Below are 24,781 nucleotides of genomic sequence, written 5' to 3' on the forward strand. Positions count from 1 at the left end.
AGGAATGGCATCACATTTTTGGTGTCAGTGGGAAGAATAGCACCATGTATCAATGGGAAGAATAGTGTTTCATATCAGTAGGAAGAAAAGTACCCCAAAGGGCTGGATAAAGGCAAGCAAAAGGGACACTTTTGACCCGCAGGCCACAGTTTGCACACCCCTGATCTAGTCTATTCATATCATCTTGGTCTACCTTCAAGGACTGTTCTACCAACAGTAACCAATCTCCAAAGGGCAGGCATTGGTTCAATATAGCTCATGGACTAAATAAATACATATAGCAACAAGAAGTTCTTTCAGACACTATGGCAAAAAAAATCTACTAAAACAAAGGCAACTCTGTCCAACACACCAATATACTGTAGATCAGGAATACACAATTACACAGCCAAGAAGAATCAAGTTATTGTGGTGTGGATATATGTAGATGTAAGTATAAATGTGCCGATTCATTAAAAGAATATGGATACAAGAGACTTAAGAGCATTCGGTAGAATGTGTTAAAAATGCAGATTGTACGTATTTGAAACACCAAGTATATTGCATACACATTTGACAGATATTTGGTAAATTTTACTCCAGGCATATACTGAAAAATGCAGTAGTACTTAATTCTATAAATAGTTAAATTATTTTACCTACAACGTCCGTAAGTACCTGAATCTGTCTAGATATCATCCTTCTATCATCCCACAAAGAGTACTAGGTTTTGAAGCATGCCCATGCGCGGACAGGGAACATGCAGACAGGATGAGAGAGAAGAGTGAGCAGAGGTCATGACTTGTGTTGCTCCTCTTTTATTGCCCAACAATCAGGCTGCAGCTGGCAAGGTGATTCCACCATATTGCTTAACTGTAACAGAGAATGTGGTGTCACCCTCCAAGCTGTGCGGTCTGCAGCAGCGCATAAATCAAAACAGTGTCTGGATACAATAACTCTTCGGCAAAAAGGAAAGTTCATTATTTGACTGTTTATATAGCAGTTTTCTGTGAGTTCAGTTTTAAAACAAACTTGTGTGATTTTTTTCTGTTTGTTTGTATTGCTATTCATAGTAAGAAATACTATGTGATCATTTAACATGTGCTGCTAGTAATCAATGGCAGAGCATCAGGTGTCCAACCTGTACACAGGGCCACAATTTCAGTCCAAAAACATTTGAAAGTACAAATGTATTGTACATTTGTACAATTCTCTCCCTCCAGGGGAGAAAGAGAAAGACTCACCATCACAGCTCTCCGGAATGAGACCATTTTTAGATGTCTTGATTCGCACAGACAGCCCTTTGCTCCATCAGTGCTACGAATATATCACTCACCCTGCTCCCTTCCCGGAGTCCCACGGCTGCTTCCCCGACTCCCCTCACTCCACTCTTCCACCTGCCACCCAGCCCTGGTGCCCTTCAAAGGCTCCTCAAACACAGCGGCTTCCACTCCTGGTCACCACACAGGAGGTGGCGGGTGAAGGCAGAGCACAGGGTGCACAGGACAAAGAGCGTCCATTCTTTTGGGGGGTGGTGCCCCCCATGAAAAATGCTGCCCAAGGCAAACGCCTTGTTTGCCTCGCGATAAATACGCCCCTGATCATACATACAATCCCTGTAAGGAACCCCTGCCTTCGCAAAAGCATGGGTACAAGCATACAATTGCAAGAGCTATCACACAAAAAGCTGGCTGTGTTTTCAGGTTGCCTGCTATTTATATTAAGGTGCAAAAAAACATTACTCACAGGTATGCTTTTCAGAATGAATCCCTGTATGTGGTACATTTTTTTTTACCACGTATCACATAAGAATGAAAGCCTGTATTAAGTTGTTTTGTTCTTAGAAACATTACTGGCTGATAGAATTATAAATTATGATTTTTTTATTTTGAAAGTCTCTGTAAATCATGAAATCCACTCACAGCAGTTTGCTAAGAGGTGCTTATGTTAGGAAAGCAATATGCTAAACATCTAAACTGAATATTTATCCAGCCCACCGCCCTGTCAGCAGCCTCAAATCCCGCTAAATTCAGTTCTCGAACACCACCAAATGTAAGAAAAACAGAGGAACCATCGGGAGAGTGCAGAGAAGGCCCAATCTAAATAGAAACAAATGACATGCAACCAGCAGCATCTAAAGTGGAAAGGAATGTTCTGTTATCACAACCCCATGGCAATTCTGTTGAGCACAATGTAGTATATCAAAGTAAAAATGAATGATATTTATCTATGTAGGATTCTGTTTTCTCACCAATATTTCCTGACAATACACTTACACTTCTCGGCATATTAAAATGCAAAGGAAAAATAGGTATTTGTAGCAAATGCACATTATTTTCTTTTCAAATGCTTTGAACAATTTTCAACCTGCCCAATTTGAAAAATCAACTGCACAGATCAAGATAACAACCCCAAAAAATGTTTTTCTTGGTTTATAGCAAAACTGTTGCCTAAAATTTGGCCTAAAAATGTTGAGTATATGGCCAGTGTACTCAACAACTTTGTTGCTTTCAAGGCTTTAAGTGCAAAATCAAACATTAGGGTTAACATTAACCTAAAATGTTTCAGGTTTTGGGTGGAAATTAAATGGTTTGGATGCATTTTCACCTAATTTTTGATATTTGATTACTAACAACTTGGAAACGACAGTGGTTAAAGGTGGATTTAATGTCAATAAACTGTCACCAAACTACAGAGGGTTTGCCCAGCATAACAGGCGTGAAAGAGCAGCAACAAAATTAACACAGACCTTCCATGAAAATATGCGGCTTACTTTACTGACATTTTACTATATTATTCTTTATACATATTCCATCAATAAAATAGAGTTTACATTTTTTAAGCTCAAAGTATAACAAAGCAAAACTTTTTTTTAGTTTTGAATAGAGTGGAGATGAATTAGAACACCTGTAAGGTTTTTATTGCTGTCTATGTTCCATTTTAGGGAGATTCACCCTCTCTATTTGTCCTGTTTACCATTATCATTGAAAGTGAAAGTAAATGAAAATTCCAAAGTTTGGGTTGTCCCCAGAAAAGTAATACATTGCAAATCGTTCAATGGGGACACTGGTTCTGGCGACCTAGGATTCCTTAATTTGCAGGGATTTCCTCTCACTTTGTGTTTTGGCTATGAGACAGGAAGTGAAGGTATTTCACCCCAATGAGACACAGATGGCAGAAAAAAAATGGCAAGGGTTATAACTCTCCCTTACTCTATCCAAAATGTAAAAAAAAAAACCCACAAGTTTTGCCTATAGTTCTACTTTAAAGTGTAATAAACATTTCAAACACTACCTCAATACATCGATAATGCACACATTGTGCGTTATGATGCGCTGCAGAGAAAAAAGTAGAGCAGGAATGATTACTTCAATGCTGTTGTCTTTTTAAAATAAATGTTTTTTGCATTTCTTGTGTAACCAATGAAGCCTGATGTAAATGGGTCCTTAGACTCAAGGAACATCCGGTTTTCTAAATCTGTATTGTTGACATGCATTTCAATATATTGTTATGTTATTAGAGGAAAAAAAATCAGTATCATGACATATAAACAAGACATTCAATAGAACAAGCACTACAAACACATGCACCAAATATAAATAAGTAAAAGAGGGGAAACAAGCAGCTATCGGAAAAAAAACCCCACAAAAATAAAACACCTTCATTTAAAAGACTCTTCATTCTCAGCATAGACTGCAAACACATGCAACGATAAAAAAAAATGAAAATAACTCCTGTGACTGGATAATAATAAAATCACAGATGAACCATTGATTGCAGTATGCAACACACAAGCTGTAGAACTCCCTACTCTTTGATCAATGAAATCAACCATAACACCTTCCTCCTACTCTAGGATTTGGGAAGCTGTAAATCAAACGCACAGATGTATTCTTTTCTGACATTAAAAGCACGTGTTGAGATTACTCTCAAAGCTACGTCCATACACCCTATGGCTATTGGCAAGATTTCAAGGAAAGATACTTTGGCATGTAATACTAAGGGAAACCCTGACTTGGCTGAAAATTCGAACAAATAATAACAGGCGAGGACATAAAAATACAGAGCGAAAAATGGAGTCATACTAAAAATGTATTTGATTAACCTCTGATTTCCTTTATACATGCCAAAACATTTTTATTAGGCTGCTAGTTTACAACCAATTAAAGGATAGCATTATTTTATATTTTTACATATAGTCCCAACGTTTTAAAATGTTTTTCCACTTTTTAAGAAGGAATGAAGTAAATATATTTTTTATGGATTCAACAGTATCTGCAACAGGGATATTTGTATCTGTAGCACAAAAACTATAAAAAGCATTGGTGTTTGATGGCCTGTGATTTCAAAGAGTTATCCTATCAAATGCTTACTAATAAACTGAAAAAATATTTGAATATATATAATCAGTGTCTTCACTGCTGTGGTTAGAGGTGGTGCAGCCAGATTTGAGCACCAAGGATGCATGCCACCTTAGAAAAAGGCAGCCACTTAGTGGATCAGCATACTGTGTGTGGGTGTACATATTACACACTGAATTGACTTGTACAATCAAATGCCAAATAAAAAAGAATGTCTGGTGATAACATCTGCTTTTAAGTAGGGATGAACTCAGGCATGTTCAGATCCTAGTCTGAACCCACCTGAACTATCCTTCTTGGAAGTAGCAGTTTCTTAAAGTCCTGTAAATTGCAAGGTGGGGCCTCCATGGATTGGACTTGTTTTTCCAACACATCCCACAGATGCTCAGTTGGAGATCTGGGAAATATAGAGGCCAATCAACATCAGGAACATGTTCCTCAAATCATTCCTGAACCTCCGTCGGCTTGCCTTCTTCCCATATTGCATCCTGATGCTATCTCTAACCCAGGTGAGCGATGCACATGCACCTGGCCATCCACATTATGTAAAAGAAAACACAATTCATCAGACCAGGCCACCTGCTTCCATTGCCCCATGGACCAGTTCTGATGCTCAACCATTGTAGGCACTTTTGACTGTGAACACAGGTCAGCATGGGCACCGATCTGCAGCTAGGCAACAAGATGTACAACAAACTGTGTTTACCTGCTGCAGATAAAAGTGGATATCAGTCTTTATGTGTAATGAAGAACCTTGGTGAATGATTGGCAGAAAATCTTTATACCATTTGATCAGCAAAATAACACTCAAGGTCTCAGTCTCTGTCTGCCAATGTCTGCCTGCTTGCATCAGCATATGCCCGGCAAAGGCTGCTGCCCAGTGTTTTTAAGTATGAATGGAAGAAAATTAGTAGCTTAACCCTGCAATCAATTATAAAGGTAATAAGGATTCATGGCAAACATTTTTATCTCACAGACCTATCTATGCATTTATAGAAAGTCACTGAAAAACTCGAGGATGCCTCAGACTTTTGCAACTCTCACCAGGGAAAATATTATTTAATATATAATTATATAATATTTACACTGTAAACTGGATCATTATATATTATAATTAGCCAGCTTTCAAAAGGTCATCAGCCAAGTACATATAGAAGCAACTAAAGATTTGAGGTCCATGCAAAACTGCAATAATATCAATACTCAATGTGTGCACACATTACATTTTTTATAGAAAAAGTGAGATTTCTTCTTTTATTATCCCTTATTCTTTTTTATTTTTTCTTGTTTGAACCTCTATAAGCAAAATATTCTATTGCTTCCCCCAGTATGCCATGTCACCTTCACTGCTACCTGTGGAGCTGATTCAACACATTGTCCCTGTCTATGTATATGACTGTTCACACTTAAAGGTAAGATGTGACATGTCACATTATGTTTCTATTTGCCATCCATTTCTGATCCATATTCATAACAGCAGTCAGAGGTAAACATGGTCAACAAAGGTCCCCTGTGAGAGAACAATTTTTGAGCCCCCATTTGACTTGATAGATAAGAGTAGCCGGAAACTCTCTCATGGTTCCTAATATGTAATTGGTTTAAAACAGCAAACACCCCCTAGAGTCCATGTGAAACCAATAGGAAACAGGAGAAGCCTGGAAGGCCATTGTGCTGCTGTACAATCTGCATAACTAGCACATTTTTTCTTATCAAACATCTTCTGAATGGCGTTTATTGCAGTTTTTTTTTTTGCTTTTAATTATGGAGAACCATAAGTGAACCGATGTATTGGTAATAAAATAATTAGCCATGGGTTATCTTGCTGAGTTGTGAGAAAAAGAGGATTTTCCAGTCTGCTGTGGTGCAGTCACCACATGCATGTTATTGCATGCTGCATTATGTGTCAATGTGGGTTGCATTAAGGCAGCCCATTAATTTGAATGTAATGCATAATGCAATGTAATGGTGCAAAAATCATGCATGCAACGTTTTTGGCAGCTTATCATGCTGCACAGCAGTGCATTACCATGTATCGTGGCATGTTGTGACTCCCTGAGTGAGGGACACATTTAAAAGTAAAGGGGGTAGGCAAAGAACACACCCCTGCCATGCTCATATTTATGAAAAACATGAAGATGCTCAAAAAATTTAATGAAAAATTGTCTAAATCCACGTATACTTTTTTCTACCACTACTTTTTCTAGGGATTGATCACTCCTTTCCCATTGTGTTGCTTTTTTCTGCACACCATGGCACATGTATGGTCTAAACAGGGCCCTATTAAGTCCATACATGTGTGTTGGTATACAGAAAACAAAGCTCAACAGACATGGTGTGAACAAGCCCTTATATACTGTCCCTTCAAAATAACAAAATTCAATCATTTAGAGGTTGGATAAAAGGTTTAGTTTATACATCAAAGCAAAAAACGGGTCTCCTTAGAAAAAAAGAAAACAAGAGATCGAGGGATTTGGTTCCAAATGAGGGACAGTTGGCAGCTATGTATATGTTCTTCATGTGATCTGAAAAGTTTAACATGTTATATAGCAGACAAGCAGAAAGCCAAAGGGATAGTAGTCATGTTTACAAGAGTATGGAAAAATGTGTACTTTTCTTGCTTCTATTCCCTCACATTAACCACCCTGACAGCTTTTTATTTTCTCCAAAGCCAAATTCATGTGTTGAAATCACTTCAACAAGCATTCATCATCTCAAATTATCTCAGGAAGCAAAATACTATGGGATTAGCACACGTCTGGTATTGGCCAGCATTCTGTTAATTTCATTGGACTTAAAGCTCTGAAGAGAAAAATTCCTTTAATGGATGACCAGAGGCTACAGAAAACTATGTGCATTCAAAATTAACATTTAATAATACTTGAGAAGAAACAGCCCAAAGCATTTCTAACATATAAATAAAAAAAAAAGATTGAAATAGAAAAAGAAGCTGAAATATAGTAAAAACTGTAGAATAAAGCTGTTACTGAAGTCCAACATTTTAACTTGTAATTTATAAAGGAGTTTGGGAATTTGGGTGAAATAGTAACTGCGAGTTCAAAACACAGAGTCTAATTTAAAAATGATTGCTTATGGTACTTGATTCAATAAGTAGCTTTGGATGACCAAGATTTTTGGGGCACATTGACCTTTACACACTGAGGTCAGAATCGAAATGCAACATCAAAGCACATTGAATTGTTCTATGCATTCCTGTCACTTAGAACAATAATAAAAAGTAATATCGATAACAGATTGAACAACAGTTTAGATATTTCAGTAATATTCACTTTTTGTAGCTACAAAAAAACTGATACCCAACTTCAAAGACTGTTTATATTGCCATATGCCTATTCAACCTTTTATTTAGCCAACAATGAACCTCCTGTGGTATATAAATGTCCTGGAGATATTTATTTAAGACTTTTGGCTATTTATATGAAATAATTTCTTAGCAGATGAAGTCCTATTCTGCTAGCAAAACCAATCAGAGCAAAATCAATCAGGGATCATTATCTGGCCATACACATCTCAAATTTCCAACTCCTATTGAATTTGAGCTGTGGGAGGCCATGTCAGCACCACCCATCTTGACAAACTTTAATTGCAAAATTGAAGGCACCAGATGCAGTCACTGTACAAGTATTCTAAGCAGCTGTGGGCATCCCTGCTGCCTGAATACAATAACCTGCAGCAAATATTCCTCCATCCATGCTGTTTAGCATGGATAAGGTATCTATTTGATTTCTCCTGTCAGAGGTAAATGGCTGATAATCACAAGTGGTTAAAGGATAAGTTCACCTTTCATAATATGTTACACCCATATTCAGAGTGTAACAAGTAACATGATATGAACAGACTGCCCCCCCCCCCTTCGATCCCCATTGTGACGGGGGATCTTCACCTCCCCTCCTAGCTGTCACAATTTTTTTAAAATGTGACCCTGGGAGACTCCGCCCTCCCAGCCGCATTGCTCATTCACAGTATTCTGTGAATGGGAAAACTACCAGTTTTGACAGCCTTTGCGGCTGTCAGCTTGTAGTTCTCAATGAACTACCACGGCGCTCCACAGTGCCATGGTAGTTCATTGAGCCTTCATGTTGGGATGTTCAAGCAAGCAGATACACGGACAGGTCAGAGGGAGACCTGCATGGCACCAGTGATCTGCTGATCACTGGTGCAATGCTTTAGAGGCTCCAGAAGCAAAAAATAATAAATGCACATTTTTTTACCTGAAAAAAAAATATGTGCATTTATTATTTCTTGGTAAAAAGGTGAACTTATCCTTTAAGCAATCACTGTGATTAATGTAAAAACAATGTGGACCTCTGAGATAAGGTTGCAAAGTTGACCTAAATCAGCCCATTAATTTGCATAGGTGTTTCAACGTACCAAAAAGTCCAAAGGTCCACTAAAACCAAATAATTTCACTGGCCTACATGTACAACTATTGTTGTGTGCTGCAATTTATATATTTTCAAGTTCCTTTGAGGTGCCATTTAGGATAAATGGCATGCATCACACCATGCCTTCTTTGTGTGGCCTTCTTTAAGTGCATGGGGCCGCCCTTGAGGCCCTCTCTAATATAAAGTTGACCAACACTTTTCTAGCCCCTCCCAACTCAACTTAAAAAAGATGATTTGGTTGTTCTCTTTGCCCCCACTGAAGACATTTATATTCCATGCTGAAAGAATGTTATTTGTAAAACAGAGGCAGAGTACCATCTACAAGCTAAGAGTAAATAATGCCATTGTGAAGTCTTTAAGCTGACCATACATACAGGTAATGTTCTTGACATATAAACAAGCTTTTAAAAGACACAATGATCAATAGGATCAAGGCAATGTGGCCGCAAACTGCTGGTGGGTGGTTGCTTTGATCGATTTGATCACTTCTGCAATAAAAAAAACTGGAATATGAAACTCAGGAGCTCAATCAATCAAGCAGTACCTGAGGTTAGCCATGGATGTACACTTAGGTCTCATATACATCTGTTCACTGCAAGCCAACATGCATTGTGTTGCATTTGAATGTGTTTCCTAATGCACCAAAAACACTAAAAAGTTTCCTTCACTATTTTTAGCTATGCAGCACACTACGTAGCACAGCACTGCATTACCATGTGTTTAAGTTTGCCCCAGTGCAGGTGTGCTATTCGAATGGCACCACAGCCCATCAAGCTCACATGACCAAGCATTAGAGCATGGCAATAAGCTGAGTCCATCCAATGGTTCCAGCTCAAATCCCCCAAGGAGCTTGTATCAGAACCTGGACAGTGTTCCTTGTATAAATGTGGCAAACAATTACATGATGTCCAACAGAATGTTTATATATACACACAACACAGTAGCAAATTAGTAAGAAAAACAAAAAAAAAAGAGTGAATTGATAATGTCAGATAGATCCAATACAATCTTCCCATCAGCTCTTGTTTCAAGAAATATGTGTTCTAGGAGTTTACGATCAAGAGGGAAAAGACGAATCCATTTCTCTCTTGCTGGAAAGCTCCATGGGTCCACTAAAACCAAATCATTTCACCAGCCTACATTCCAATAGTTTTATTATCAAGTTAATTAATAGACTCCTGTGCTAATATCTAAATGCTAAGCAATTAATGGCAGTGAACTATAAATGGCCCTGCCTTTGCTCTCACAGCAAAACGTTATCAAGCAAATGCAATTCTATCACTTCAGTGATTTAACACGAGCCTAGCAAGGTTAATATTCCTCAGTAAATGCAGAGTGTGGCACTCTTTTAATTAACCTTCTGTGATTTAAATAGTAAGAAACAGAGCTGAAACAAAAACCTTAAAAAGAAAAAAATATATATCTTAGGAGAGAGACAGAGACTCAAGTGTTTGTGCTCTGGATTTCATGTTGACCCATTCATTTACGAGGAGTGTGCGTTTACAAATAGGCTAATTACTAGATGTGGTCTAATAGTAGTATAATGTTCTTCCATGTACAAGTTGGAACAGTCAACTGATTTAACGTTGGTATACATCTGTCAATGAACATGCATTTAGCAAGGTGATGCCAACAAACATTTTAAACCAAATATCAAAATGCAGGAAAATAATCAAATTATGTGTATACATGATACCTAGAAAAGTCATCAAAGTAACATGAATGAAGAAAAAAAATATGCATGTCTTATAATTTAAGGCTAATTTCACACCTATGTGTTGTTGGCAATATGCTGTGGTGAAAGACCCTGCCATTCAATTAGAAAGGCATCTCATCGCAAGTATAGTAGCTTGCAGCACACCCACACTGCAGCACACTACAACACACGTTATGGGCATTGCATTGCACTACATTACAAAAACTGTACAAATATAAAACTGTCTTCTTGTTTGATTTTGAATGGGTGGCCTTACAGCAATGCAAGTAAATGCACTGAATACAGGACAATAGCGCGTCATGTGAAGGGGTCATAAAGATATATCTTTCTCTTTCATCTAATTCTAGCAATTCTGTTATTCCTATGTGACCACCCCCCTCCTTAGTGTACACTGGTACACATACAAACGCAAAATACATGATACCGTGTAGGGTAGTGGCTGACTATAAACCTCCTTGTAGGAAAAAGGGTCAATTCCCTAAAGCAGGGCTTAAAATTTCAAGTCCTGAGCTACTAGCCAGGCCTTAAGAGTTACTTGCCACCAACAAACACACACAAACAGAGACACCTGTACATACACATACAGACATGTACATACACACAGCCACATACACACACACACACACACACACACACACAGAAACATATACACACACGCACAGACACACATACAGACACATGTATACACACACAGGCACGTACAGACACGCATAAACACAGATGATACATGTACATACACAGAAATATACACGCACAGACACATGTACACACACACACACACACATACATGCAGATACATGCAGACACATGTACATACACACAGACATGTACATGCATACACACATGTACATACACACAGACACGTACATGCATACACACATGTACATACACACAGACACATGTACATGCATACACACATGTACATACACACAGACACATGTACATGCATACACACATGTACATATGCATACACACATGTACATACACACAGACACATGTACATGCATACACAGAGACACACAAAACACACACCAACCCCCTCCCCCCCATAAAAAGTTGCAGTACTTCGTTGTTCACGCACAGAGCCAGGTACTGCACTCTAGGGGGAGGCAGAGAGCACAGCACACACTCCTTCCTTTGCTTTCACTGCGCTCAGCTATTGAGCAGTCTGATGGCTCCCAGTGCCAATGACAGATCCGGCCTCAGCTCCGAGACTGCTCAGCATGATGGCCCTGGGGGACACACTCGCCCACACCATAATTTCCACTCGCCATTGGCGAGCAGGTGAGTGGAAATTTCAAGCCCTGCCCTAAAGCATAACCAATGCAATATATTCATCACTATACATTACATTATCTATACATTTTTTTTTATATAACCTCATTGATTATTATGTACAAATAAAATTTCGGATTATATTGTGTTTGTGTGCACTATAATTAATTTTAGTGTATTGTACTGAAAATATTGATTTATTAAACAGTTGCACCAATCTTGTGCAACTGCCATCTTTTTATTCTACAGAGACTATGCTTTCCAAAAATATATAATATTCTAGGTTGTATGTAATTTTCTAGCCAAAAATGCAGATTTTAACATGTGGGCAAAAAAAAAAAAAAAAAGTCTGATCGTGAAGATCACAATAAAATGGCTAAAGGAAGTAAAATTTTCCGATAGGTTAAAATACAAACATTACCTCTAAAACCATTTATATAAATGTGTTGATGTTGTCACTTCAAAGATTTTTTTTTCTCTATAAACAGGTCCATTCACATAAAACTCACTCTGTGGGAAATATAAATGTCACCAGTTTCAAAAAATAGCTGTTTTAGCAAAATGTGCTACATTGCAATGCTGTCTTTTTGCAGGTGTACTTAAAAGTTGAGAGCAAAACAGCTGCAAAAGGAAAAAAAAAAAAAGAAGGCATGGACACAGTTTAATGATCCAGTAATGCCAACAGCACAGATTAGATTATCCTGGCTCAAACAAAACCAAAAATATTTCAGTTATGAGTTTTATTATATTATATATCAAAATTAAACTTATAACCAGGGGCGGACTGACCATTTGAGCACTCGGGCACTGCCCGAGGGCCCGGGGTCAGTAGGGGGCCCCATGAAATACCCCTGGTACCTTTTATAGGCTTTTTTGGGTGTGCTTTGAGTGTGGGCAAGGACACAGGGGCCCCATGATCCCCTATTGCCCGGGGGCCCCATGAGCTGTCAGTCCGCCCCTGCTTATAACAACTAACATTTAAATAAGATAACATTTAAACTGACCTCCAGGCTCTACATTTTTTCCCCTAACTCCCTCTACCTTTCTACAACAGCCATAGGCATTATTTTTCATTATCTTCTTTCCAGTGACATCATGGTTTTTGTTTATAAAGTACCATTCCCTGGGGCGCTAGGAGGAGAGATCTGCAACTACTATGTGTCTCATTCCTATGCCTTGCTAAACTACATGTTCCAATAGCCCTCAGCCTAAACACAAACAGTGTAAGGGTGGACATTTGGAAGAATAAACAGAAGTGTGGCTAATCGCTTAGCACTTCCGCCTGGCAGCACTAGGGTTGTTGGTTCAAATCCCAACCATGGCACTGCCTGGAGTTTGCATGTTCTTCCTGTGCCTGCATAGGTTTCCTCTAGGTACTCCACACTCCAAAGACATGCTGGTAGGTTAATTGGCTCCTGTCTAAATTAATCCTAGTGTGTGTATGAATGAATGTGATTTAGGGACCTTTGACTATAAGCTCCTTGATGGCAAGGGCTGGTGTGAATGTACAATATGTACAGTATGTAAAGTGATGCATAAGTTGTCAGCACTATACAAGTACCTGTAATAAATAAATAAATGAGTAGGTGGTGTGCTGAAGCTGCTGACAGAAGTAAAAATATGTACATTCCAGAATAACTAAGCCTGCGTTGCTGTTACGAGAGCCCCAAGCACTGCCCTGACAATGTCTATGCCCTTCTGCTCAGTATATCCCAGAGCTTCTAGTTATCAAGGAGCTGAGGGCACTATAAGCAAACTTATGAACATTGTCCACAGCTCTGCCACTTTGAGCAACGCCCAGCCAATTTCTTTTATACCTGTAATGTCCTCAACTCATTGGGCATTACGCTCATTGGCCACTTTATTAGGTACACCTTGCTAGTGACAAGAAAATATCCCCCACACCATTATACCACCACCACAGCCTGAACCGTTGATACAAGGCAGGATGGATACATGCTTTCATGGTGTTTACACTGAATTCTGACCGTACCATCTGAATGTCACAGCCCCCATTCTCCTCTGACATCAACAAGGCATTTTCCTCCACAAAACTGCCACTCACTGGATATTTTCTCTTTTTCGGACCATTCTTTGTAAACCCTAGAGATGGTTGTGCGTGAAATTCTCAGTAGATCAGCCATTTTTTAAATACTCAGACCAGCCCCTCTGGCACCAACAACCATGCCACGTTCACAAACATTTAAATCCTCTTTCTTCCCCATTCTGATGCTCGGTTTCAACTTCAGCAAGTCGTCTTCACCATGTCTACATGCCTAAATGCATTGAGTTGCTGCCATGTGATTAGCTGATTAGCAATTTGTGTCACCAAACAATTGAACAGGTGTACCTGATAAAGTGGCTGGTAAGTGTATGAGCTCTGGGGTATATTGAGCAGAGGGGTAGAGCTGTGGAAGATATTTCTAAGGGGTAGTTCACATCATGTCCATTGAGCAGCATTGTTATGGATAGAGCAACAAAGGCTCAATGCAAGGGTACATAGAAAACAATTGTTTTGTACATGCCCTATTCACACCATAATTCTGCACTGATGTGGGTTATGGTGCATTGTGTAAAAAGTCAGACATTATGCAATGCACCTCTCTAAACTCCATTGCAACGTGTTACTATGGTGCAAAGAGTTGAATGAAGTGCCATTTTGTGACACTTCAATAAAGTTAAAAAAAAAGAGAAAAACAAACAGTGCAATGTGTTGTAACAATGCATCGCACAACCCTTCACTGCCCCTACCCTACACAGCACAGCACACATGTATATTAGTACATAGGCTGGTGTTAGATTTCCAGAGTTATGAAAAAACTCTATTAATATTTCTAGGTTCTTGTAGATGGTTGTGGGAAGAAATCCTTATGAAAACCAGGTCAGTATGAGCAGTGTGACTTTATTTGATCACACACCAAAAATACAAAGTCAATAAAAAACAGTAAATTCAGATATATGTAGCTTACAAGAAAATAAAAATAAAGAATAAATTGCCTTGGATATTAGGAAATAATGTAGTTCCTTTGCATAGCTTAGATAGAAGTTTTCTTGGCCTAGTTTAAGAAATGACCATGTGCTATTCTTTTGTTCTTTGTCCAAGCATGTGCTTTGAGTAAGAGTGTGTGAAAAGAATGTCTCTGTGTGTGTGAGTGAATGAAGTGAAGTGTCGTCTATCTGAGAGGCTTCTGCCTCGTAGTTTGAAAAGCTGCATACTTAAAATGCATGAGAAATTAGATCCTCCCATTAAGCTTTGTTTCAAATTCGCGGGCTTCTAAACTACTCCCAAAATCACTCCTAGTTTGAATAGAAACAGATGTTCCCATTCAAACCACCAAGTCATTATCATGATTGACATATGGACCATGAGAAAGGTTTCTGAAGTTCTTATATTACATACAACTGTCAAAAACCATGATTTATGACTACAATTTAAACTCTCAGACTCATTAAACGAATTCACAGTATGGTATACATTACATGAGTATTTTAAAAGAAAACATAACTTTAAACCTCTACTGATTACCTAGACTCAAACACAAATAATTCACATCTGACCACTTACATACAAAACCTCACATTCACATCCAATTAATTGGGAATATATATTCTGCCAGCATATATTTCAAAAACTACTAAAGACCGAATTAAAGTTTGGATATTAAAAAATTAATATTACATTCCCCTCTGAAATATGAAATTCATATTAATTTATAACAAGCACACATCATTTATATCACAAACACTCAGGTTTTGATTTAGTAATCTCAAATGTATCATTATTTGTAACTGAGTCAGCATAACCAGAAAGTAGTTTCCTCTGAAGTATATCTTGTAATAGATTATCTCCTTTTCTAATTTCACTTCTAATTCGCTTATAAAAACTGTTCATTTTACACATCAAACATAATTGAAATATAATACATAATATGATAATAATAAAAATAATTATTACAGGATGTAATAAAATATTTCCTGCTGCAGATGCAATTGAAGTTTTTCCCAACATTGATACAGTACGTTTAAATTTTGACCACCAAGAATGACCTGAAAATTGAGACCATTCATGTTCTATATCTTTTAAACTCCCTTGTTCATGTTTAAATAATATTTCTGCTTTTTGAAGTTCATCTGATAATGCTATCAGTAAACCTTCATCTTTTTGAATAACATTTGCCCAATCTCTCCATGGGAATTCATCCACTTGAGATATATTGTACTGTATGGGAAGAGCACTTATATTTTTCATAAGCATGTTTGTTAAATTCATTCTCATCCCATTAACACTTATTGCTGAAATATCTCCTTCTATACAGAACAAACCTCGACTTAAATTTTCTGTATGTGTACAAGAAGAGAAGAAGGATTGAACCCTTTCTGAGTCAGACATAACTTGAAAACAAACTTTCTTTTTATCTACAATTGAGATTAACTCAGAAGTGGTTTTAACCTTTTCTATCCTTGCTGAACATAGAGTATGGTTATGGTAACAAGAATGAAATATACCTTTGTCTTGATTAGGTAGACAAATCACTTTAGACTGAAATTGTAAACATGAAGACAGATCCAATTGTTCTAACTCAAAATTATTATCAGTAAATGCAAAATCTGTATATTGCAGATGATAATATAGTAACTGTGTGTTGCTAACTGGTAATCCCAAGACAGTGATTGGAACCAACATTTGTTCTTTTCCTGCTACAGGAATCATTGAAGAACTATAACATATGTTCTGATAACATCCAATCCACTTATTTACCCACAGATCAGTATGGTTTATGGCATATACATACTCTCTTGGTAAATTTTGTACAATACCTATAGGAGTTATTCCACTTTGAAAAGCTTGAGCTATTATTTTAAAATTTGTGGAATATTCCATCTGAATTTCTAAACATGCTCTGGCTATATGGGAATGCTGTTCACTTGACATTAAATTAAGAGTAATATTCTCTAAGTGTAATATAGATGGACCCATAATATTGGCTGTTTTAATCACCATATTTTCCAATATTTGATTCAAATTTCTTTGTACTTTAATACTATTGCTTCCCACTAAACCGGCTGTCTCGAGATCAGACTTTAGTGTACTAATGTCCATGCTATTTGTAATACTACCAATAGAACCTATTCCTCCTAAAATACCTTCATCTATACCACGTTTATTCCTGTGAGGATTCCTAATATCAGTACCAAACCATCTTTCAATACCTAATTCCATGTTAACCAGATGTTCTTTACATTGTGGAAACCTTGTTGAGATTTTCCATTCTGAAATGTTAAAGTTCCACACTATAATAACAAACTTTCCTTCTCTCAACAGACGTTTGGTCTGGAAATGGTTAATTTGGAAGGGACTGGCTGGAATAAATTTCTTATCCGTACACTGAGTTCTTTTAGGGGATAGTACAATTACATTTGTATTTACACATTTCTTTGGATAATTTTCTATTGATATGCAGCATTCATATATACCTGTATCATTAATTGATATAGTGTTTTGATGATACACAAAGTTATCATTATCCCAGTTCAAATTACCAAAAATACTTTTATGGATAACATCAGTTTTATCATGAAGAAAACTTCCCAAAAATTCACCATTCCTTTTCCAAGTTAATAATGAATTTTGAGGTAGGTGTATTTGTATACTACACATCAAATTCAGATTATCCTTTCCTTCTACAAGTCTTAATGATTGAGGAGATATTTTTATCTCTGGGACAATCAAATCTACCACAGTAACAATTACTTTGACTTTAGTTTGAACCAAAGCTCTTGTCACTTGGAAATCCCATATTTTCACTATGTCCTCTTTTTCATTACCATTTATATTCAAATGTTCAGGATCAAGAAAGTGTGAATAACTTTGTAATTGATACCAAATATCTGTTTTAGAACTTCCTATATTTCCAGTATTTAACATGTCTATGGAAATATCTCCTGACCAAATAGTAGGTTCATTTCCCTTTAAAACTATTAACCAGTATCCCATATCGGATAAATTACATTCAAAGTTACTAGTTTCGTTATTGATCCTATAAGATCCTTGCATTTTAACAAATTTTGATTTAGACTCTATTTTAGCTCTAACTTCAATATCATTATTATGAACGAAATACAATTCCGAACAACAAGTTCTCCCATAACCTATGCACATATATCCTAGCAAATCTTCAGCTGTATTAATGTTACTGTCTTTAGGAAAAAATCTTTTGTTCCTAATAAGTGTAGTGTCTTTCTTATGTAGGGCTTCAGTCTTGTTAACTTCTGCATTGCTGGAAAAGTTTATGTTGTAGATTACTAATATTGTCATTGTCACTAAGAAAAAAATCGATCCTGTAATAAGTCTTTTCTTTTTACTGCTTTGATGTTCCTTATGTTCTTTTGTTGTAATGTTTATTTTTCTTTGAAATCTGCGATGCTTTGTTTCTTCCGGATTATTGAAATCCATGTCTGCAAAAGAAATGCAGTATCATTATCTCGGTATAAACAATTTGCATTGGTCACTGTGCATCCACATTGTTTGTTGTCTGCGCGCATTTTTTACTGAATTAAGAGGTCTTTGCACTTGTACCATTACTCCTTGAACATCCAAAATATCAAATGGACCTTCCCAGTTGCTTTGCCATGGTCCAGTTTTTCTGAAAGTTTTTACCATTACTTGTCCTCCTTTTTCGAACTTAGAAGAATGTGGAGGAACCATTTTTTGCATGCGAGTAGCTGCATGTGGTACAATAGTGTTCAGATTGTCTTGCAACATCTGTAACCACTTTGTTTTTTCTATTGCCTCTTTTTGCGGCGTTGACAAGAACGGTTCATGGGGAAAAACAATACGCATTTTCCTTCCTGTCATTAACTCAAAAGGAGAATACTGTGTTGCAGAAGATGTTGTACTTCTGACACTCATCAGAACCAATGGTACAGCATCAACCCAAGTATTTCCTCTGTCTAATAACATTTTTGCAATCCTTGATTTAACAGTCCTATTCATTCTTTCCACAATACCTGCAGATTGTGGATGATAGGGCACATGAAATCTCTGTTGTATACCCAAGATTTTACACATTGCCTGCATTATTTTACCTGTGAAGTGGGTTCCTCTGTCACTACTGAGGTTTGTTGGTATACCCCAGACTGGAAAAACATGATTAAGTAGCATTTTAGCAGTTGTTAATGCATCATCTTTGCGAACAGGCAAGATTTCAATCCATTTCGAAAAAACATCAACTACAACTAAAGCATACCTGTACCCATTTTTACCTGTAGGTAACGGTCCTATATAGTCTAGTTGTAATGTGGACCATGGTCCATCTGCTGGAGGAGTTCTTTGTAATGGAGGTTTTTGACCCTTTGGTCGAGGATTCACTTGAGCACAGATTAGACAAGATTGAACTACACTGTCTACTGTTTCTTCCATTTTGTCCCAGTAAAATTTTTCCTTGAGTATTTCAAGCAATCTTTGTTTACCTATGTGACCTAGGCTTTCGTGATTGTACTTTGTAAATTCTACCTGTAGATGCTGCGGTATAACAGGACGCAGAAACCCGTGTAAGTCATGAAACAAAATTCCGTATTCACATACAAAGGGAAATTTTGGATCAACCTGAGAAGCAGAAAGAGATGGATCCCTTTTCTGTTCTTCTGCAAAGGAGGGAATCTGTGTGTCTGTCTTCCTAACAACATTAACTGAGACTGGTTCAGACTGCATCACTGGTACTCCATGTAAAGCTGCTTCCTTTGCTAAGAGATCAGCTGTTCTATTGCCTACACTCATCTCATCATTGTCCTTCCTGTGAGATGGAATTTTTACAATTGCATAGGCAATAGGATTTTCCTCTGCTAGCTTAAAAATTGATTCAAGTGTCTCTTTGTGCACTAGGACTTTGTTAGATGCATCTACAAAACCTCTACGTTTCCAAATTGGTAAATAATCTGTCAGGGAACGTACAACATATGAACTGTCACTGTAGATCACTAATGGACTTCTGTTCTCTTCCTTGTCTAATGTCAACACAGTTTTTACTGCTTCAAGTTCTGCCCTTTGAGCTGAAAAATGTCCTGGCAATTTGTGCTGTATGGAATAATTACGCTCTGGATACCAAATTGAATATCCACTGTAATAATTACCTGACATACAGTATCTAGAACCATCAACAAATACAGGTTCATCAATTTTCTCTGCCTCTCTACGGAAAAGAGGAGAGGAAGTTTCTTGGACTTCACATAGACATTCATGTTCTAACCCGTTGTATTCCATCAACTGAGGTAGGACATACTTGGCATTATGTTCAACCTGTATTTGCTTAGGTGATAGAGCCAACAACCATTGAGAAAATCTTTGGTTGGAAACTCCCGGAACATTTTTCTCAAAAAGAAACTTCAAAGTGCTATGTGGAGTTTGTAGAATAATTTTGTTGAATCCTACAATATGCTCTGTTGCTTTTACTGCATAATGTACTCCCACAAGTTGTCTGACACAATCATCAAAACCTTTCTCTACTGGAGTAAGCAGACGTGAGAAGTATCCAAGACTTCTCCAGACTCCTCCCTGTTTCTGAATCAAGACAGCTGAGATTGCAGTTTCTGAAGCATGCACTTGCAAAGCAAATGGTGCTTGCTTATCAACAGTAGCCAAAGCTGGAGCTGTTTGCAAATCATTTTTCAACATCTCAAAAGCTTTTTGCTGTATTTCTGTCCAGGGACCAAATACATTTTCCTCATTGTACTTCAACAAATCATACAATGGTTTGGCTTTTTCTGCAAATGATTCGATAAAATCTCTAGAGAAATTTACCAAACCCAAAAACTGTCTCAGTGCTTTGAATGTTGTTGGTACAGGAAGTGACGCAATAGACTCAATTCTTTCCTGTAAAGGCTGTCTCTTTCCTGGACCAATCAAAACTCCAAGAAATTTTACTTCATTTTTCATGAGCTGAACTTTGCGTGTATTCAGCTTGAGACCTTCATCTTGCAGAAGTGTAAACAATTCTGCTAAGAGAGTCCTGTGTTCAGTTTCAGAATTCGTCATAAGCAAGATATCATCTACATATTGAATTAAACAATCAGGTCTAGAAAATTTAGACAAAACATTTGCTAATGCCTGATGAAATATGGATGGAGAAGAATGAAAGCCTTGAGGAAGACGATTGAAACAATACTGGACATTTTTGTGGACAAATGAAAACTTATATTGGCAACTCTCAGCCAATTTAATACTAAAAAATCCATTTGCAATGTCAAGAACAGAGAACACTTTCGCATTGGCATTTATTTGTGACATGATGTCTGGAGTTTCTGCCACAATGGGTGTACAACTTGGAGTGTATTTGTTTAGCATTCTTAGATCTATCAATAATCTATATGCACTAGGGTCATCACGCTTTGCCACTACCCACAAAGGATTATTAGTAACTGAATTAGCTTTCCTGATGATACCCTGTTCCAAAAATTCTTGTATGATTACTGATACAGGTTCATCAGATTCTGGCGGCAACTTGTATTGTTTTAATGGGGGATGGTCTTTGCCTTGAATATTAACTTCAATATTTTTGAACAATCCAGCTTCATTTTTACCTTGACTCCACAGTTTTTTGTGTAGTTGTACTAACTGTTTCAATTCCAGATTATCTCCAGTATCTGGCCATTTATAATCAGCATCAATTGCTTCTGTCAAACAGATGCTACCGACTTCACAATAATCTGTTGGGTCAATTACCATAGGCTTACGATTAGCAGAGCCCTGCCAAACAATGCCATTGGCTAAATCAAGTATCCACCCTCTTTGAGACAAAACATCAGCACCAATAATGTTCTCTGATCCTTGACAATACCAAAAATCTATTTCCATTTGCGAACATCCTGGTATTTCAAAAGACACATTTTTACATTTTTTAGCTTGAACATCACCTTTTCCATTGAAACCTACAACTGTGCATACTGTTGCATTAGATGGAATTGGTATTTTCATGCCTAAAACACTTATTTGGGCTCCACTATCCAATAAAATTGAAGATTTCTGTCCATTAATTTTAGCTTTTACATAAGGGCGGCCACACTTGTCCAAGAAAATTGGAGCTACATATTCCAGACAATGGAGTTCAACTTCCTTTTCTTTTGCTAGTCATGGTGAAGGTAATAATGGCTGTCTTGAAGTACTGGATGAATGTGAGTTGTTCACATTTCCTCCATTACTAATTGACATTTCACTAATCTCTCTGATCAGAGGAGCGTAGGGTGAAGATGACTTAACTTCCTGTGAACGAATTGGAGCTGACGGTTCAGGAGAAATAAGTCCATTTTCTTTACCCAAATTTCTCATCTGAATGTCTTTCAAAAACTTCCTACACTGCCATTTCAAATGCCCTGGTTTTGCACAATAGTAACAAGTGAGTGGTCTTTGATTCCCTTGTCTTACTCTGTCATTCCTGCGGGGGGCAGCATTTCCTGTCTTGACTTTATCCTGACTGTCAGTCTTAGGATAATTATTCTCAATTAAAGCAATTTTTGGTCTTACATTATTTAGCTTTAATTGTCTCCTAATTTTGTCAATAATATAGGCAGCGTCATCCAAATTATCCTTTTCATTAGCAATCAATAAAGATGCTGGATCAAGGTACTTAAATTTTTTTACAAAATCCTTGACCATAGCAGGGGTCTCATCTTGTAAATTAAAAATCATCCTGTATGCCTTAGAATATCTAATCCTAAAATCATATGGATCATCATTAATAGTAGCTCTTAAGGAGTCTAAAATTTCCAAACTAGGTGTCTCCTCTCCTGTTGTGAACAGTAATAACTGTCGTAGTCTATCAGTAGCATTGCTATGAATTTCTATATCATCCTCATTCATGAAAGGAGTCTTGACTAACCTACGAGCCATAAAACTGGGGATCCACAACCCAAAAATGCGATTTCTTTGCTCATCAGTTAATTGAAACCTATCACAAAAATTCTCAAAAACATCGGAATTATGGAAAGAATTTTCTCTCATGTTATATGCTGGTATATCCTTCAATATTTTCATTAACTGATCCTGAATCTGTAACTTCAACTTAGATGCTCTAGCAAGTAATTTCTGTCTCTGAACAGTAGTCTCACCACCTTCCTCATCACCCCTGGGTGAGTCCGGGATAAATGAAGCTTGGGCCGTTTCTGATTGTTTTTTCTTCGCTACCACAGCTATTTGCTTATTTTTTAATATTGCAACATTTTGAGATTCAATTTCTTGCTCAAGATGTTCAATATAGGTACAAAAAGTTTCACAATTTGCACAATTGGATTCAACAGTATCCTGCATGTCTGTACTCTGTAAGACATTTTTGCTATCTGTCTGAACAACACAAACCACATTTTTCTCTGGCAATTCAAACACCATAGAATTGAAAACTCTAACTAGCTTCACAATGTTACGCAATTTTCTTTTCATCTTATTAAACGTAAATCTAGAGCTATCAATATCAACATTAGCCTGCATACATTGATCATACATAGCTTTCCATAAACCAGTATCAGAAGCATGGCTAGCTAAACCTTGAAATTCCAATTTACTTTCATCAGCTAATGAATCAATAAATTCCATTTTTCTACTCACCGAATGTAGTAAATTTCCTCTTTTGTCCTGACTTAGAGACTTTTCTGGTCACCACTTGAATCCTCAGATCTCCACAACCAACGTTTTCCGTTCCAGGTTCTGCAATCTTTCCGAAGCTTAATCAATAGAAATAGTTCATCGCAATCCCCGCTGACGAAGCGAGGAGAAATTGAAAAAACGTGGAAAAATCGAATGGCTGGCACTCGCCAATAATGTTAGATTTCCAGAGTTATGAAAAAACTCTATTAATATTTCTAGGTTCTTGTAGATGGTTGTGGGAAGAAATCCTTATGAAAACCAGGTCAGTATGAGCAGTGTGACTTTATTTGATCACACACCAAAAATACAAAGTCAATAAAAAACAGTAAATTCAGATATATGTAGCTTACAAGAAAATAAAAATAAAGAATAAATTGCCTTGGATATTAGGAAATAATGTAGTTCCTTTGCATAGCTTAGATAGAAGTTTTCTTGGCCTAGTTTAAGAAATGACCATGTGCTATTCTTTTGTTCTTTGTCCAAGCATGTGCTTTGAGTAAGAGTGTGTGAAAAGAATGTCTCTGTGTGTGTGAGTGAATGAAGTGAAGTGTCGTCTATCTGAGAGGCTTCTGCCTCGTAGTTTGAAAAGCTGCATACTTAAAATGCATGAGAAATTAGATCCTCCCATTAAGCTTTGTTTCAAATTCGCGGGCTTCTAAACTACTCCCAAAATCACTCCTAGTTTGAATAGAAACAGATGTTCCCATTCAAACCACCAAGTCATTATCATGATTGACATATGGACCATGAGAAAGGTTTCTGAAGTTCTTATATTACATACAACTGTCAAAAACCATGATTTATGACTACAATTTAAACTCTCAGACTCATTAAACGAATTCACAGTATGGTATACATTACATGAGTATTTTAAAAGAAAACATAACTTTAAACCTCTACTGATTACCTAGACTCAAACACAAATAATTCACATCTGACCACTTACATACAAAACCTCACATTCACATCCAATTAATTGGGAATATATATTCTGCCAGCATATATTTCAAAAACTACTAAAGACCGAATTAAAGTTTGGATATTAAAAAATTAATATTACAGCTGGCGTGAATGACCCCTAAGTATGCTCATAGCATCCTCTGCTCCCTGGCAACTAGCAGCTCTGAGGTATGTTGAGAAGAGCAAAGGGGCAGAGCCATTGATAGGATAGTGCTTACAGGTTGGTCAGTGAGCATTATTTTGCAGGATTATGTGAAAATATATATCATTCAGTCCTGCCCAGCATCTCTGTTCCTTACGTCATGACATCACCTCCCTCTGTGATATCTGGAACTACAGAGGGGAGCACAAATGACATGACAAATATCAAGAAGTGGCTGTGCGAGCTTACTGTCACACAAGTTTGAAGTACTGCATTTTTCAAAACCCCTAAAGATTATTTTAATTTTGACTG

The 24,781-nt window shown here is 37.2% G+C and overlaps 2 protein-coding genes across 15 annotated transcripts in view; both read right to left on the bottom strand.

The window, feature by feature from the left end:
- ARID1B (AT-rich interaction domain 1B) overlaps nucleotides 1–24,781 on the bottom strand; it is a 513,434-nt gene that overhangs the window by 340,591 nt on the left and 148,062 nt on the right. The gene's annotated exons all lie outside the window — the stretch shown is intronic.
- Nucleotides 14,618–24,421, bottom strand: LOC149468666 (uncharacterized). Its single transcript, XM_089669759.1, has 2 exons — nucleotides 23,329–24,421; nucleotides 14,618–18,191 (listed from the first exon to the last, which is right to left on the bottom strand). The coding sequence occupies exon 2, from the start codon at nucleotides 18,187–18,189 to the stop codon at nucleotides 15,472–15,474; it is 2,718 nt and encodes a 905-aa protein (XP_089525885.1). The 5' UTR covers nucleotides 18,190–18,191; nucleotides 23,329–24,421; the 3' UTR covers nucleotides 14,618–15,471.

Source organism: Staurois parvus, unplaced genomic scaffold (assembly GCF_062004578.1).
Source record: "Staurois parvus isolate SC_StPar_1 unplaced genomic scaffold, SC_StPar_1.0 ptg000081l, whole genome shotgun sequence".
NCBI classification, from domain to species: domain Eukaryota; kingdom Metazoa; phylum Chordata; class Amphibia; order Anura; family Ranidae; genus Staurois; species Staurois parvus.

Coding starts and splice junctions, on each gene's coding strand:
- LOC149468666 (XM_089669759.1), bottom strand. CDS start 18,189: ATGGATTTCAATAATCCGGAAGAAACAAAGCATCGCAGATTTCAAAGA.